At 40.6% G+C, this 16,689-nt stretch overlaps 2 protein-coding genes across 3 annotated transcripts in view; one reads left to right on the top strand and one right to left on the bottom strand.

Annotated features, from left to right (window-relative positions):
* Positions 1 to 16,689, bottom strand: part of GNAL (G protein subunit alpha L) — a 179,449-nt gene that overhangs the window by 78,892 nt on the left and 83,868 nt on the right. The gene's annotated exons all lie outside the window — the stretch shown is intronic.
* LOC128571658 (peptidyl-prolyl cis-trans isomerase NIMA-interacting 4) lies at positions 13,487 to 13,978 on the top strand. Its single transcript, XM_053571270.1, has one exon. The coding sequence runs from the start codon at positions 13,561 to 13,563 to the stop codon at positions 13,951 to 13,953; it is 393 nt and encodes a 130-aa protein (XP_053427245.1). The 5' UTR covers positions 13,487 to 13,560; the 3' UTR covers positions 13,954 to 13,978.

Here is a 16,689-nt window from a genome sequence, read left to right as displayed (position 1 = left end):
CTCTGCCCATATCCTGAGAGCCACACTACATGCAGCTACTGGCAAACCTGCCTGTACACTTGGGGAGGCCAAGCAGTGGCTCACGCCTGTAATCTCTGCTACTCAGGATGCTAAGGCAGGTTGGATCCCTTAAGCTCAGGAGTTCAAGATCAGTATGAGCAAGAGTGAGACCCTATCTCTACTAAAAATAGAAAAACTAGCTGAGGTGTTGTGGTGGACACCTATAGTCCCAGCTACTAGGGAGGCTGAGGCAAGAGGATCACTTGAGGTCAACAGTTTGAGGTTGCTGTGAGCTATGACGCCAAGGTCTGTTCCCTGGGTGACAGAGTGAGACTCTATCTCAAAAAAAGGTAGATTCCTCAAACCTTCACCCAAGAACTCCTGAATCAAAATCTTTGAGGAGAGGATTAGGGATCTTATTTTAAAAGCTCTGCAGGTGATTCTGAAGCATAGCCTGATTTAGTAATAACATATTTACTCCACAGCTAGGGAGAAATTCTTAGGGTTATGTAAGATCTCTATGCTTGATTATATTAATGGCTCCACATATGGTCAAGGATCAGTTTACTGGGAACTGCAGGAATTAAAACAAGAAAAATTTGTAGGAAAAAAGTGAGAAACCGGCAATGTCAGTGAAATCAAGCCCTCAAACCCACTTTGTTCCCTTCTCTAGTATCTGTCACTCCAGAGCAGGTTGGCCATAAACCAACCCTATCAAGTGAATATTTCCTAAATATACATGAAAATGTCAGGAAGCAAATACAGGAAATCTACTCAATTTAACTTTTATTAGTAATATGATGGCTCCCAAGTGATGCCCCCCCCCCAGTTGAAATAAAAACATTTGAAATATTCCATATCCATACCTTCTGTCTGCTGCAAAAATTCCTGGACAGTAGGACTATGACAGTGCTGTGAGGCTGAGAGCTGCGTTGGCCCTGGACAGAGGCTCCAGCTGCCAGCACCATGGCTACTGCAAACAAGGGGCATGTTACCAGCAAAGACTCTAATTCTATTATTCACCATTACAAGGGGATGTCAAGTGCTGTCCCCAAGTGTGTACAGAATAGATTTTTGCCATTGCCAGATGTATTCCTTTAAGTCTGTCTGGGGCAAGCAGAGGTAATTTTTAATTAGGAATTAGTTAAACCCTATGATTGTTTGATCTTTATCTTTTCATTAGTGTTGGGTCTTCTCTTTGTAGTTTGACCAGAAACTCTGGACAGAGCAGGTCCTTGTTACAGCCTTCCTGATGCTCCTCTCAGCCAATTCTGCCCTGGCACCTGATCCCCTATCCCCCGGACCATGCTGGGATGCAACCTGTGCTGAGCCAGTTGTTCCACCAGCTCGGGACGTTCAAAGGTGAGCTGAAGTAACAGAGAAAATAGGAAATAATGCTTGCCAAATGTAAAATAAATTTAAGTAGAAACTCATGGAAATCTAACCCACTACATTTCTTGAGCCATAAGCACAAGAATTATCACCAAACATTGTTTCTCATTCAGACCTCATCCCACAGGACTCATTTTTAGTGGAATTTGTGCTCAAAGGAATAGCAACAGCAAGCTGTGCTTCTATTCTTCTTCACACTGTTCCCTGCATTTTAGCTGTTCGGGTCTTTGGGTCAAACTGTCCTGTGAAGGTGTAATCCTGTAAATCCTGGTACCTGTTCCAGGCCAGCAAGGCCTCCTTTGGAATGTGTCTGTAATACCTCAGGGCACTGATTCATAAGCTGGAACAAGGCACACAAAATGCAGCTGGGAGAGACTCCCCTTCTTCCGATGCTGGGTGTCAGAATTCGACACCCTATTTCTGATAATACCCTTCCTAGGTAAGAAATAATGAAGGAGGGGCAGTCCCACTTTTCTTCTCTTCCTTTTTAGTACAGGGAACAGTCATTTTCTTTCATTTTAATAATTTTCTCTCTTGTGAGAAGAATTCAAATGTCTTTCACTTGCCAAGAGAGTGGGAGGAGAGTAGGTGGAAGCCTTTAAAGACCTTCAATAACAGCTCAGGAGAAAAGGTGGCACTTAACCCATGCAGAGCCAAGACTGTTGTGGATTTCTGCAGGGGAGAGACAGTTACACCAAGCTTCAGGTCCTTCAGGCCTCTCATCCCCCAACCCGGAACCAGTTTAGGAAAGACACATTGACCCCAGCGCCACCACACACAAGAAAAAAAAGCAATGGAGGTCAGTGGCACTGATTTCTTTCCCCTAAGATAATTAATTGTATGCTAGAGAGAGAAAAAGTCTCCAAAAGGCTTTGTGGGGTACTCTCCAGGGCCCTGATATTGAAGAGGGGCTCTAGGCCTGGGCGGGGAGAAGCACTATTTTCCTGGGCTCCAGAATCAGCAAGTTCAAGCATGGCCTGGCCTTGTTACAGGTTCTGACAATTTATATGCGTCATTGCTCTGCTTATCAGAGGCTGGGCTCACCAAAGGGCATCCCATACTGTCTGCATGACAAGTCCCTGTCCCATCTTTCCAGGGGCAAGGGGATGGTATCAAGGACAGAGTATATAGAACCCAGGTATGCTGACACCAGCTTATCTCAACTTTTCTGTACCTTCTTACATTCTTAGCTTTCTAGGCTAATTTCCAAATTCTACTGGGGTGAAATCTTACATAAAACCGTCTAGAAGACTTGACTGGATTGATGCAGGTGAAGACAGGTGCTCATTTCAAATGGCGGATAGGGACAAAAAACTAGCGTGGGACTGACAGAGAGTGTGAATCACAACCATTCCAGGCTTTGGGGAAACTAAAAATGTTACACTATCTGGAACTTTCCTCCAACACTACTGTGCTCATCACCTTCTAATGCCTAGTTTTAAACAGTTGTGACTAATTCCTCTTGTTTATTCCCCTTTTATAAACTTGAAATTCTTTGTACACTGTGAATCACATATTTCCTCCCACCTATCTGGCTCTTATGTATAGGATAATCAAGCCTGTTAAGCTTTCTCATAATTCAACAGAACATAACACGGTAAATTCCTTTAAGGCTCCAAAGTCAGGTATTGGGGTCCCTTCCCCCCAATTCCACTGAGACAGAAAGCATCTTTCTTCCTGTATATCTTACTCAGATTCATAATATGGTCCTTTTAAACACATACAAACCAGAGCCAATTTTTTGAGTCAGAAGTAAAATGTTAATTTGTATGTTTTTAGTGAATCACTAAATGCCCTAAAAATTGCATGCATAAAATAAAATGAAAAGAACAAAATGACACAGTCTGCTCCTGCTCAAGCAATACATAACCATGTAGCTCTTTTTGAGACATGGTGATCATGTGTGAAAGCACAGTCTTAGGCTTGCCGAGACCTTGTGTCAGGACACAGGTGTAGTGAGGCCGGCCTTGGTCACAACAGCCACATACACAACACGCCTGGCTGGGGCAGCACCTTGGGGCATAAAAACGACCAAGTGGTCCCAAGGTTGAGGCCATGGTGGATGACAAAGGAGGCTTAGAAGCAGCCAGTCAGATAAGGGGTGATGCCTCTGCAGACAGATAAGACAGAGATGTGCAGCAGAGAAGTCTCCCAAAGAGCAGGGGCTTCTGACAATATAGGAGACCATAGACCATAGCCATACGTTTGCTGGCTCCCACCAGGAGGAAGCGGGCTGCCACGCCTGGCAGGGTTGCTCCTCAGCCAGCGCCATTCTCCTCCCAACAGTGGCTTGCGGGGCTGGGTGGGTGTGAGGGGTGCTGAGAGCAGGTACCAGTAGGGCATGCTCCTGCTGCATGATGCCATGGACACCGGAGACAGAGCTCCTCACCTGCTAGAGCCTTTCCCCCCATGAATACTGATGCTGGGAAATAATAAATCATTATTTCCTGTTTCCACATCTTCTAATTTAGACCTGTCGTGTTGTGTACAGTAGCCACTAACAACAGGAGGTTTGTGAACACTAAAATGTGCTTGTTCAAATTGAGGATGTGGCAGGCATGCAAAATACACACTTGATTTTGAGGATTTATTATGAAAAAAGTACAAAATATCTCACTAGTAATTTCTTAATATTACATGTTGAAATAATATTATGGATATATATTGTGTTAAGTAAAACATTATTAAACTATTTGTTTCTTTTTACTTTTTAAAAAACATGGCCTCTAGAAAATGTAAAACTGCATATGAGGATTGCATTTGTGGCTCACATTCTATTTCTATTTTCTGTATTTGGTCAGTGCTGGTCTACAGGATGTGTCATTCATAGACCTGTGACTATGCTGAGATCAGTGGTCATTCTAGGTGTTACAGGCACATAAAATTTTGATTTAAAAATGTTTTTCTTCTGAAGAGTATTTACAATATATACTGTGCAAGGAAAGGAGAGGGGTAAACTGAGGTACCATCTCAGGGCTGGACTCTAGTCTCAGGTGCCCCTGTGCTCACAGGCAGCCTTTCTCCACACCCATTTCTGTCAACAAATACATTTAAAATAACCTGGATTATAAAAAGGTAATGGGAGATGCACACATCTCTGGAATTATAGTCCAGTTAACTGCAAGAATAACTGCCAGAATGTGATATGAAATGTACAGAACGACAGTGTTGCCATCACAGACATTTGCTGGTCATGTACCACATCTTTTGCATAATCAGACTTGTCTTTATGGAGTCAACAACCTCAGTAACTTTGTGGTAGTACATCTTAAATTGCAGGACCCATCACAGTGAATATAAATCTCAAATGAAATTCTTTTTTTTTATAGAGACAGAGTCTCACTGTACTGCCCTCAGGTAGAGTGCTGTGGCATCACACGGCTCACAGCAACCTCTAACTCTTGGGCTTACGCGATTCTCCTGCCTCAGCCTCCCGAGCAGCTGGGACTACAGGCGCCCGCCACAACACCTGGCTATTTGAAATTCTTAATTATGACTTTCATTGTGCATTATATGCTCACAAAGCCCCTCAATATCATCTATGTAAAGTTTTCCTTTAAAAGAAGAAAATTCTGGGCGGCGCCTGTGGCTCAAAGGGGTAGGGCGCCGGCCCCACATGCCAGAGGTGGTGGGTTCAAACCCAGCCCTGGCCAAAAACTGCAAAAAAACCCCAAAAAACTCAAAAGAAGAAAATTCTAATTTCTTTTCAATGGAAATTGTGGGAAAATAGAAGTGGTTACTAATACATAGTCATCATGGATACTTGCATGGTCCTATTTTAGTATTTGCTTAATAATACAACGGATACCCAGGAGTCCCTTCCACCCCCACAAACTACATGCGATAGATAATTAGCATTTACCGAGGTGCTCCTCCACACCTCACTATCCTCTTTTCTCTTAAAAAAAAAAAATTAACACAAATATATGTATGCTTAAACAATATAGTGCTTAGTTTTGCTTATTTCTGAACTTTATAAAAGAGAATTGTTATACATCATCTTTTAACACTCGAATCCTTCAGTATTAAGATATTATGATTCGGTGGCACCTGTGCCTCAGTGAGTAGGGCGCCGGCCCCATATACCAAGGGTGGTGGGTTCTAACCCAGCTCTGGGCAAACTGCAACAAAAAAATAGGTGGGTATTTGTGGCGGGTGCCTGAGGTCGCAGCTACTCAAGAGGCTGAGGCAAGAGAATTGCCTAAGCCCAAGGGCTGGAGGTTGCTGTGAGCTGTGACACCACAGCCCTCTACCAAGGGCTACCAAGTGAGACTCTGTCTCTAAAAAAAAAAAAAAAAAAAAAAAAAAAAAAATTTATGATTCAAGGCTGGGCGTGGTGGCACACACCTGTAATACTAGCACTCTGGGGGGCCGAGGTGGCTGAATTGCTTAAAAAATTAGCTGGGGCATTATGGTGGGTGCCTGTGGCTCAAGCAATCCTCCATCCTCAAAGAGTTTGAGGTTGCTATGAGCTGTGATGCCACAGCACTCTAGCCTGAGTGATTGAGTGAGACTCTGCTTTAAAAAAAGAACAACAAAAAATTCACAGCAGTACTGTTTGTAAGACGAAAAATCTAAAAATAACCCAAATGGTTAGTAACTAGGACAGTGGATACATAACGTGAAATGTTCCCATAATGAAATACATGTTAGTGAAATGAATGAATTACAGCTATATACAATAACATGGATGGATCTTAATTTTTTTTTTTTTGAGACAGAGTCTCCCTCTGCTGCCCTGGGTACTGGGCCATGACGTCAGTCTAGCTCATAGTAAGCTCAAACTCTTGGGGTCAAGCAATCCTCTTGTCTAAGCCGCCCAAGTAGCTGGGACTACAGGTGACCACTACAACGCCTGGCTAGTTTTTCCATTTTTAGTAGAGATAGGGTCTTACTCTTGCTCACGCAGATCTCGAATTCCTGAGCTCAAGGGATCCTCCCGCCTCATCCTCTCATACTGGGATTATAGGTGTGAGCCACCTTGCTTTGCCCACTATGAATATTCTTTAAGACACTTCCTGTTATATATATGTATTTTTTTTTAATTTATTAATAGTTTATTTATCACTCATATTCATAGCTCAGGAACACGGTCAGTGACAAATGTCTATGTTAATCAGCCCAAAGAAATTCTTTATATTCCAAAATTACTTTAAGCTCTGAAAGACACCAGCCTTCCTCATCTCCTCAAAATATTTCACAGAATCATAATTTCTGTAGAAATCTGCATATACCTTCTTTCTTGGTTCAGCCACAGCATACTTATAGAAAGCTGCAACCCCCAGGGATACAACAAATGCTCCAACAATGTGAATCCGCAGGCGCCTGGCCAAGAGGCCACGCATCTGAGGTTTAGCCAAAGCACTGGAAGCCATGGTAGTCACTGTCCTCGATGGGTATGCCAACCTGAACGCATCCTTCCCCTATTTATTTATTTATTTTTTTTTTGTAGAGACAGAGTCTCACTTTACTGCCTTCAGTAGAGTGCCATGATGTCACAGGACTCACAGCAACCTCTAGCTCTTGGGCTTCCGCGATTCTCCTGCCTCAGCCTCCCGAGCAGCTGGGACTACAGGCGCCTGCCACAACGCCCGGCTATTTTTTGGTTGCAGTTCAGCCGGGGCTGGGTTTGAACCTGCCACCCTTGGTATATATATATGTATTTTTAAATTAAAAACAACAAAAATTTTCTTTTGAGACGGTCTTACTTTGTCGCCCTTGGTAGAGTACCATAGCACTGCAGCTCACAGCAACTTCAAACTCTTGAGCTTAAATGATCCTCTTGCCTCATCTTCCCCGTAGCTGGGACTACAGGTGCCTGCCACAATGCCCAGCTATTTTTAGAGATGGGGTCTCATTCTTGCTGAGGCTGGTCTCGAATCTGTGAGCACAGGCAATCCACCTGCCTTGGCCTCCCAGAGTGCTAGGATTACCTGTTTTTTTTTTTTATATATATATATAAAACAATTAACAATTTCCTCTTTCATCTCTTCCTGAACCCAACTATCTTTCAGGCACTAAAACTTCTATGACTTTTTTTTTTTTTTGGAACAGAGTCTCACCATGTCACCCTGGTAGAGTACCGTAGCATCATAGCTCATAGCAACCTCAAACTCTTGGGCTTAAGCAATTCTCTTGCCTCAAACTCTTGGACTACAGGAACCTGCCACAATGCATGGCTATTTTTTTGTTGCAGTTGTCATAGTTGTTTAGCAGGCCCGGGCTGGGTTTGAACCTGCCAGCCTTGGTGTATATGGCTGGTGCCCTAACAACTGAGTTATGGGTGTTGAGCCGCTATTATATACTCTTATAACAACATTTCTTTTATTTACTTAAATAAATTTGAATTTAAAATCCAGTGTATCCCTAATCCTTTCAACAGTACCTCCTCCTAGAAGAGTGGCCAACCTTTTTATTTCTGGCCACACATCTGGAACATTGATGAGCAAAAGAAAGGTCTGTAATACTTCTTGGGATACCTGACATAACAGATAAGCAAAAAAGTCCTCACAAAATCAGCATGCTGGTGGGACAGCCCTGTGATGAGGTTTTCCTCAAAAGTGGTGAAATAAACACAGGCCCAACAGCCTGACGATTCACTTGCATGCTGTTCAGAATTCCCTTTCTGTGTTACTTATAAAACATAGCTCCTCAGTATACAAAATGATTAAATGTACAAAGTAGTTTATAATTCTCACAAAGATAAGGCTTATCTTTGAGAACTCAGTAATTTGTTCTTTATATAAAATGAATTATACAATTAGCCAAGGAAATGTCTACAACTGCTCTTTTCCCTTTTTTGAAGCAATATGGTGTTTAATTTTGTACTAAATGCTATATTTTCTCCATTCTTGATGTAGCACTGTTTAATAATAGATTTCTGAGGGTGTGGGGGTGGATGGGAGGAGAAATGCTATCACATTAAATGTGCATATCTATTATAAGACACAGAAATTCTACATTTTAAAGGGTTTATGTTAAAGCTCTCTCAATCCAAGGCTGTGCTTCCTGCCTTAGGCAACACAAAAGAACTTTAAGAGTAGTTTAGAGCTGTCTTTTAATGGGTAGGCTTTTCTATGTCCATTTTTATTTGTAAGTTGGGGAATACTTTATTTGCAGTTACCATGGACATTGCATGCTGAAAAGATGCACGTAAGAGTAAATGTAGATAAGAAAAAATATTTCCCCTATGCTTAAAGTCTTCATTCACAATAGTCATAGAAGTTTTAGTGCCTGAAAGATAGTTGGGTTCAGGAAGAGATGAAAGAGGAAATTGTTAATTTCCTCAGGCATAACAACAATGAAGACACAAGTTACCAAAACCTGTGGGATCCAGCAAAAACAGTCCTGAGAGGAAATTTATTATACCAGATGCCTACATTCAAAAAACAGAAAGAGAACACATCAGCATACTCACAAACCATCTTATGGAATTGGAAAAAGAAGAACAATTTAACTCTAAACCTAGGAGAAGAAAAGAACCAAAATTAAATCAGAGATTACTGAAATTGAAAACAATCATTCAGAAAATTAATGAAAACAAAAAGTTGGTTCTTTGAAAAAATAAATAAAATAGATAAACCTTTGGCCAGACTAACTAGAAACAGAAAAGTAAAGTCTCTAGTAAGCTCAATTAGAAATGATATAGGGGAAATAACAACAGATGCCACAGAGATACAAGAGATTATTTCTGAATACCACGAGAAACTCTATGCCCAGAAATCTAATAATGTGTAGGAAATGGATCAATACTTGGAATTATAGTATTTCTTAAGTCTCTCCCCAGACTTAAGAAAAAATAGATCTCCTGAACAGACCAATTTCAAGCACTGAGATTGAAGAAACAATAAAAAAATCTCCCAACCAAAAAATGCCCTGGTCCAGATGGCTTCACATCAGAATTCTATCAAACCTTCAAATAAGAGCTTATATCCAAAAAATTAAGAAAGAAGGAATCTTCCTCAACACATTCTATGAAGCAAACATCAGATTTCTGGTTCCGTACAAAACAAAGAATTATTTGTTACCAAACCAAGAAAAGACCCAACTAAAAAGGAGAACTTCACACCAATTTCACTAATGAATATAGATGCAAAAATTCTCAACAAAATCCTAGCCAATAGATTACAGCTTATCATCAAAAAAGTCATACATCATGATCAAGTAGTTTTCATCCCAGGGATGCAAGGCTGGTTTAACATACGCAAGTCCATAAACATTATCCACCATATTAACAGAAGTAAAAATAAAGATCATATGATCCTCTCAATATATGCAGAAAAAGCATTTGATAAAATCCAGCATCCTTTTCTAATTAGAACACTGAAGAGTATAGACATAGGTGGCACATTTCTAAAACTGATTGAAGCTATCTATGACAAACCCACAGCTAATATTTTACTGAATGGAGTAAAACTGAAAGCTTTTCCTCTTAAAACTGGAACCAGACAAGGTTGTCCTCTGTCCCCTTTACTATTCAACATAGTGCTGGAAGTTCTAGCCAATACAATTAGGCAAGACAAGGAAATAAAGGGAATCCAAATGGGAGCAGAGGAGGTCAAACTCTCCCTCTTTGCTGATGACATGATCTTATACTTAGAGAATCCCAAAGACTCAACCACAACACTCCTGGAAGTCATCAAAAAATACAGTAATGTTTCAGGATATAAAATCAATGTCCACAAGTCAGTAGCCTTTGTATACACCAATAACAGTCAAGATGAGAAGCTAATTAAGGACACAACTCCCTTCACCATAGTTTCAAAGAAAATGAAATACCTAGGAATATACCTAACAAAGGAGGTGAAGGACCTCTATAAAGAAAACTATGAAATCCTCAGAAAGGAAATAGCAGAGGATTTTAACAAATGGAAGAACACACCATGCTCATGGATGAGCAGAATCAACATTGTTAAAATGTCTATACTTCCCAAAGCAATCTACCTATTCAATGCCATTCCTATCAAAATACCAACATTGTACTTTCAAGATTTGGAAAAAATGATTCTGCATTTTGTATGGAACCAGAAAAAAACCCATATAGCTAAGGCAGTTCTTAGTAATAAAAATAAAGCTGGGGGCATCAGCATACCAGATTTTAGTCTGTACTACAAAGCCATAGTGGTCAAGACAGCATGGTACTGGCACAAAAATAGAGACATAGACACTTGGATTCGAATAGAAAACCAAGAAATGAAACTAACATCTTACGACCACCTAATCTTCGATAAACCAAACAAGAACATACCTTGGGGGAAAGACTCCCTATTCAATAAATGGTGTTGGGAGAACTGGATATCCACATATAAAAGACTGAAACTGGACCCACACCTTTCCCCACTCACAAAAATTGATTCAAGATGGATAAAGGACTTAAATTTAGGGCATGAAACAATAAAAATCCTCCAAGAAAGCATAGGAAAAACACTGGAAGATATTGGCCTGGGGAAAGACTTCATGAAAAAGACTGTCATGGCAATTGCAACAACAACAAAAATAAACGAACGGGACTTCATTAAACTGAAAAGCTTCTGTACAGCCAAGGAGACAACAACCAAAGCAAAGAGACAACCTACACAATGGGAAAGGATATTTGCATATTTTGAATCAGACAAAAGCTTGATAACTAGGATCTACAGAGAACTCAAATTAATCCACATGAAAAAAGCCAACAATCCCATATATCAATGGGCAAGAGACATGAATAGAACCTACTCTAAAGAAGACAGATGAATGGCTAACAAACATGAAAAAATGTTCATCATCCCTATATATTAGAGAAATGCAAATCAAAACCACCCTGAGATACCATCCAACCCCAGTGAGAATGGCCCACATCACAAAATCTCAAAACTGCAGATGCTGGCGTGGATGTCGAAAGAAGGGATCACTTTTACACTGCTGGTGGGACTGCAAACTAGTACAACCTTTCTGGAAGGAAGTATGGAGAAACCTCAAAGCACTCAAACTAGACCTCCCATTTGATCCTGCAATCCCATTACTGGGCATCTACCCAGAAGGAAAAAAATCCTTTTATCATAAGGACACTTGTACTAGACTGTTTATTGCAGCTCAATTTACAATCGCCAAAATGTGGAAACAGCCTAAATGCCCACCAACCCAGGAATGGATTAACAAGCTGTGGTATATGTATACCATGGAATACTATTCAGCTATTAAAAAAAATGGAGACTTTACATCCTTCGTATTAACCTGGATGGAAGTGGAAGACATTATTCTTAGTAAAGCATCACAAGAATGGAGAAGCATGAATCCTATGTACTCAATTTTGATATGAGGACAATTAATGACAATTAAGGTCATGAGGTGGGGAAGGAAAAGCAGAGAGAGGGAATGAGGGAGAGGGGTGGGGCCTTGGTGTGTGCCACACCTTTTGGGGGCAAGACATGATTGCAAGAGGGACTTTACCTAACAAATGCAATCAGTGTAACCTGGCTTATTGTACCCTCAATGAATCCCCAACAATAAAAAAAAAAAAAAAGTCCTACATCATGATTAAGTAGGTTTCATCTCAGGGTACAAGGCTGGTTTTACATACAGAAGTCCCTAAACATAATTTACCATGTCAACAGAAGCAAAACCAAAGACCATATGATCCTCTCAATAGATGCAGAAAAAGACCATATGATCTGCTCAATAGATGCAGAAAAAGCATTTGATAAAATTTAACATCCTTTTCTAATTAGAACTCTGAAGAATATAGACATAGGTGGCACATTTCTTAAACTGATCAAAGCCATATATGACAAACCCACAGCTAATATTACACTGAATGGAGTAAAACTAAAAAGCTTTTCCACTCAGAACTAGAACCAGACAAGGTTGTCCTCTATTGCCACTACTATTTAACATAGTGCTGGAAGTTTTAGCCAATACAATCAGTCAAGAAAAGGTAATAAAGGGTATCCAAATAGGGGCAAAGGAGGTCAAACTCTCCCTCTTTGACCTTATACTTAGAAAACCCCAGAGACCCAACCACAAGACTCTTGGAAGTGATGAAAAAATACACTAACATCTCAGGATATAAAATCAATGTCCACAAATCAGTAGCCTTTGTATATGCCAATAACAGCCAAGATGAGAAGCTTATCAAGGACATAATTCCCTTCACAGTAGCTTCAAAGAAAATGAAATATCTAGGAATATACCTAACAAAAGAGGTAAAGGATCTCTATAAAGAAAATTACAAAACCCCAGGAAAAGAAATAGCAGAAGATATTAACAAATGGGAAAACATACCATGTTCATGGCTGGGAAAAATCAACATTGTCAAAATGTCTATACTTCTCAGATTCGATACAATCTCCATTAAAATACCAACATCATACTTTCAAGATTTGGGAAGAATAATTCTTTGTTTTGTATGGAACCAGAAAAAACTTCATATAGCCAAGGCAATTCTTAATAATAAAAACAAAGCTGGGGGTATCAGCCTACCAGATTTTAGGCTGTACTACAAGGCCATAGTGATCAAAAGAGCATGATATTGACACAAAAATAGAGATATAGACATCTGGAACCGAATAGAAAACCATGAGGTGAAACTAATATGTTACCTGATCTTCGATAAACCAACCAAACAAGAACATACACTGGGGAAAAGAATCCCTATTCAACAAATGGTGCTGGGAGAACTGGATGACATGTAAAAGACTGAAACTTCATACTTTTCTCCACTCACTAAAATTGATTCAAGATGGATAAAAGATCTAAATATAAGGCATGAAACAATAAAAGTCCTTGAAGAAAGTGTGGGGAAAACACTTGAAGCTATTGGCCTGGGTAAGACTTTATGAAGAAGACTTCAGTGGCAATTCCAACAAGAACAAGAATAAACAAATGGGACTTAATTAAACTGAAAAGCTTCTGTATAGCTAAGGAAACAACAACCAAAGCAAATAGACAACCATCAGAATGGGAAAAGATACTTGCATATTATGAATCGGACAAGAACTTGATAACTAGGATTTACAGTGAACTCAAATTAAGCAACATAAAAAGAGCCAAGAATGTCTTACATCAATAGGCAAGAGATATGGACAGAACCTTCTCTAAAGAAGACAGACAGGTTTAGGACAAGCCTGTGGGACCTGAAGGGGCTTTGTTACGCAACCGCGAGCAGTTGCGAGTTGGCTACAAGTTTCAAAGATGCCGCCCAAGGGAAAAACCGGTTCTGGAAAAGGGAAAGGGGGAGCAGCTTCTGGAAGCGACATTTCTGACAAGAAGGCTCAGGGTCCCAAAGGTGGTGGCAATGCAGTAAAGGTCAGACACATTCTATGTGAAAAACATGGCAAAATCATGGAAGCCATGGAAAAGTTAAAGTCTGGAATGAAATTCAGTGAAGTGGCTACACAATACAGTGAAGATAAAGCCAGGCAAGGGGGCGACTTGGGTTGGATGACCAGAGGGTCCATGGTTGGACCTTTTCAAGAAGCAGCATTTGCCTTGCCTGTAAGTGGGATGGATAAACCTGTGTTTACAGACCCACCAGTTAAGACAAAATTTGGATATCATATTATTATGATTGAAGGGAGAAAATAAATCATATGAAAGACTGAAAAAAAAAAAAAAAAAAAAAAGAAGACAGACAAATGGCTAACAAACACATGAAAACATGCTCATTGCCCCAAATTATCAGAGAAATGCAAATCAAACCCACCCTGAGATATCACTTAACCCCAGGAAGAATGGCCCATATCACAAAGTCTCAAAGCTGCAGATGGCATGGATGTGGAAAGAAGGGGACACTCTTACACTGCTGGTGGGACTGCAAACTAATACAACCTTTTTGGAAGGAAGTATGGAGAATCCTCAAGGAACTCAAATTAGACCTCCCATTTGATCCTGCAATCCCATTACTGGGCAACTACCCAGAAGAAAAAAAAATCATTTTATCATAAGGACTTTTGCACGAGACTGTTTATTGCTGCTCAATTTACAATTGCCAAATTGTAGAAACAACCTAAATGCCCACCAATCCAGAATGGATTAGCAAGCTGTGGTATATGTATACCATGGAGTACCATTCAGCCACAAAAACAACGGTGACTTTACATCTTTTGTATTAACTTGGATGGAGTTGAAACACATTCTTCTTAGTAAAGCAAAACGAGAATGGAGAAGCAAGAATCTAATGTAATCAATTCTGATATGAGGACAATGCTAGTACATGGTGGGGGTGGGGGAATGGGGGAGTGGAGAGAGGGAAGGAGGGAGGGGGTGGGGGGGTCACAGTGTGTCGCATACCTCTGGGGGTGGGACACAATTATAAGAGGGATGACGGACTTTACTGAACAAATGCAAGCAGTATAACCTGGTTCTTTGTACCCTCAATGAATCCCCAACAATAAAGTTTTAGTCCTTATTTACTGTTTGATATTTAGAATTTAATTTTTAGAAAATCAATCCTGTAGTCCAAGGTAAACACAGTTAGGACACCTGGGAGCACCCAAGGTCCCCAGTTTGTCATGGCTGCTCACACCTCTGTGCTACTGAGAGTCTTGCCTAAGAATAGACTCCCTGATTCGGGTTCCTGGCTAATTTTCATTGTAATTCAAGTCTCTTTCCTGTTCTAGTATTTGAACATGGTCAACACAATAACAACAATAATTCACGTGTACCATGGTTTTATCTTGCCAAGCTTTCTCATGCACGTAGCCCATTCATTCCCCAGTGCAATTTCATCAGGCAGATACTAATATTACTGTTTTACAAATTGGAAAACTCAAAGGCAGGTTGGCTAAGTGACTGTGACTCACCCAAGAATAGACTCAAGTCTTTTCAATTTTGGGCTTTGTCCACTGCATCACACTTCACTGGGGCTGATTGGAATAGTTTTGAAAAACTGTTTGGATAGAGAACTCACCCTCCCAATTTATAGCTGGTGTATTTTTTACTTTAAAGAGTCAAGAGGTTCCAGCAACAAAACTGCAAACATTTATTTTTTGAAGACCTCAAAATGTATAAAATCTAGAGTTGGCACATCTTAAATTTGACACAGTTTATTCTTTTTTAATATAAAGGGCATAATATAAATTTAGATATTTGCTCTGAAAGAAGGTGGCTTCTATATGAGGAATGGGGTATGTAAAAATAGTACCCAGGATAAGCCCATGGCAAAGACTCTGTGATATGCAGAAATACCTCTACCTCAGGGATTGGTTTTAAGTCCCAATAGGATAATTTTAGCTTAACAGCATATAAAAAGAGGCTAAAAAATTAAAAATAGAAACTGGTCCACAGAGATGTGAATTACATCTGAGAAATGTAACACAAACCATCTGAGATCCTAGACAGAATTAAGAGTGTAAAGCCAAGAGCTGGAGGAAGGCACTTACTTACTGTGCTAACGATCCATGTTGTGATGGTATAAATATTACAGCAGAAGCAACAAGAAATGATTAAAGGCATCTTTCACTGGTTCAGGAAGCTAAAGAACCCTTCTTCAAGTGAGCAAAAAAAATAACTGTAGGTTGGTATTTTCCGTCCTAATTTTTGTCAATGACTGCCCCATTAAATTTTTACAGTGTGATGCAAAGAAATGAATCAAACTGTGAGAGTATTCAAGTGAAAATGCCTGAATCTCAGCTAAAGTTTGGTGGATAAATTGTGTTCTTCTGGGCAGGGCCTGTGTCCTGTTCCTCATGACAGCCCAGTTTGCAGCCTGCCTCAGCCACAGGAGGATCTAGGAAATGCTTGACTTCCAGTGAACCTGCCAGTAACTCCAGCACTTCCCCATCCCACCCACTTGCATTTCCACTTCCAAAGAAGAGAGTGACCACTAGCTCTGACTGCTGGCAGGGATGTCAGGGATGTCAGCTAGGTCACGGTGAAGGGAAAGGACACCCTGTTCTTCTGAGCAGCTCTCCCTTTCCAGGCTATCCCAGGAGATTTAGGCCCTGCCACACACGGGGCAAATGCCTCTTTTCTGTCAGAGCCTGTCTGTGCAAGCCGGTCATCAAGCCACTGCTGTTCCATCTGCCCTATCCACCAGCATTACCACAGCTATGACAGCTCTGAGTTATATGGAAAACACGTATTAGCAACCTGTGGTCAGAAACCCAATAATGGGAATTCTAGGTGCACTGACAAATGGTCAGGAAGGTGTAGCTTTGGTCCACGAGTGAGTGGCTCCATGGTGACCACTGCTTGTTGCCCCTGCCTTCCATTTTTCAGGACTGCAAGGCCAGTTCTCCCCTCTACAGAGCACTTCTCTCTACTGCAGGAACACCTGTGCCTGGATGCGGGCAAGCTGAACCCCTGCTGCCTCCAGTTCTC

Source organism: Nycticebus coucang, chromosome 19 (genome assembly GCF_027406575.1).
Source record: "Nycticebus coucang isolate mNycCou1 chromosome 19, mNycCou1.pri, whole genome shotgun sequence".
In the NCBI taxonomy this organism is placed as follows: domain Eukaryota; kingdom Metazoa; phylum Chordata; class Mammalia; order Primates; family Lorisidae; genus Nycticebus; species Nycticebus coucang.
Note: the sequence above shows the minus strand (reverse complement) of the source record. Positions and strands in the feature narration are given on the sequence as shown.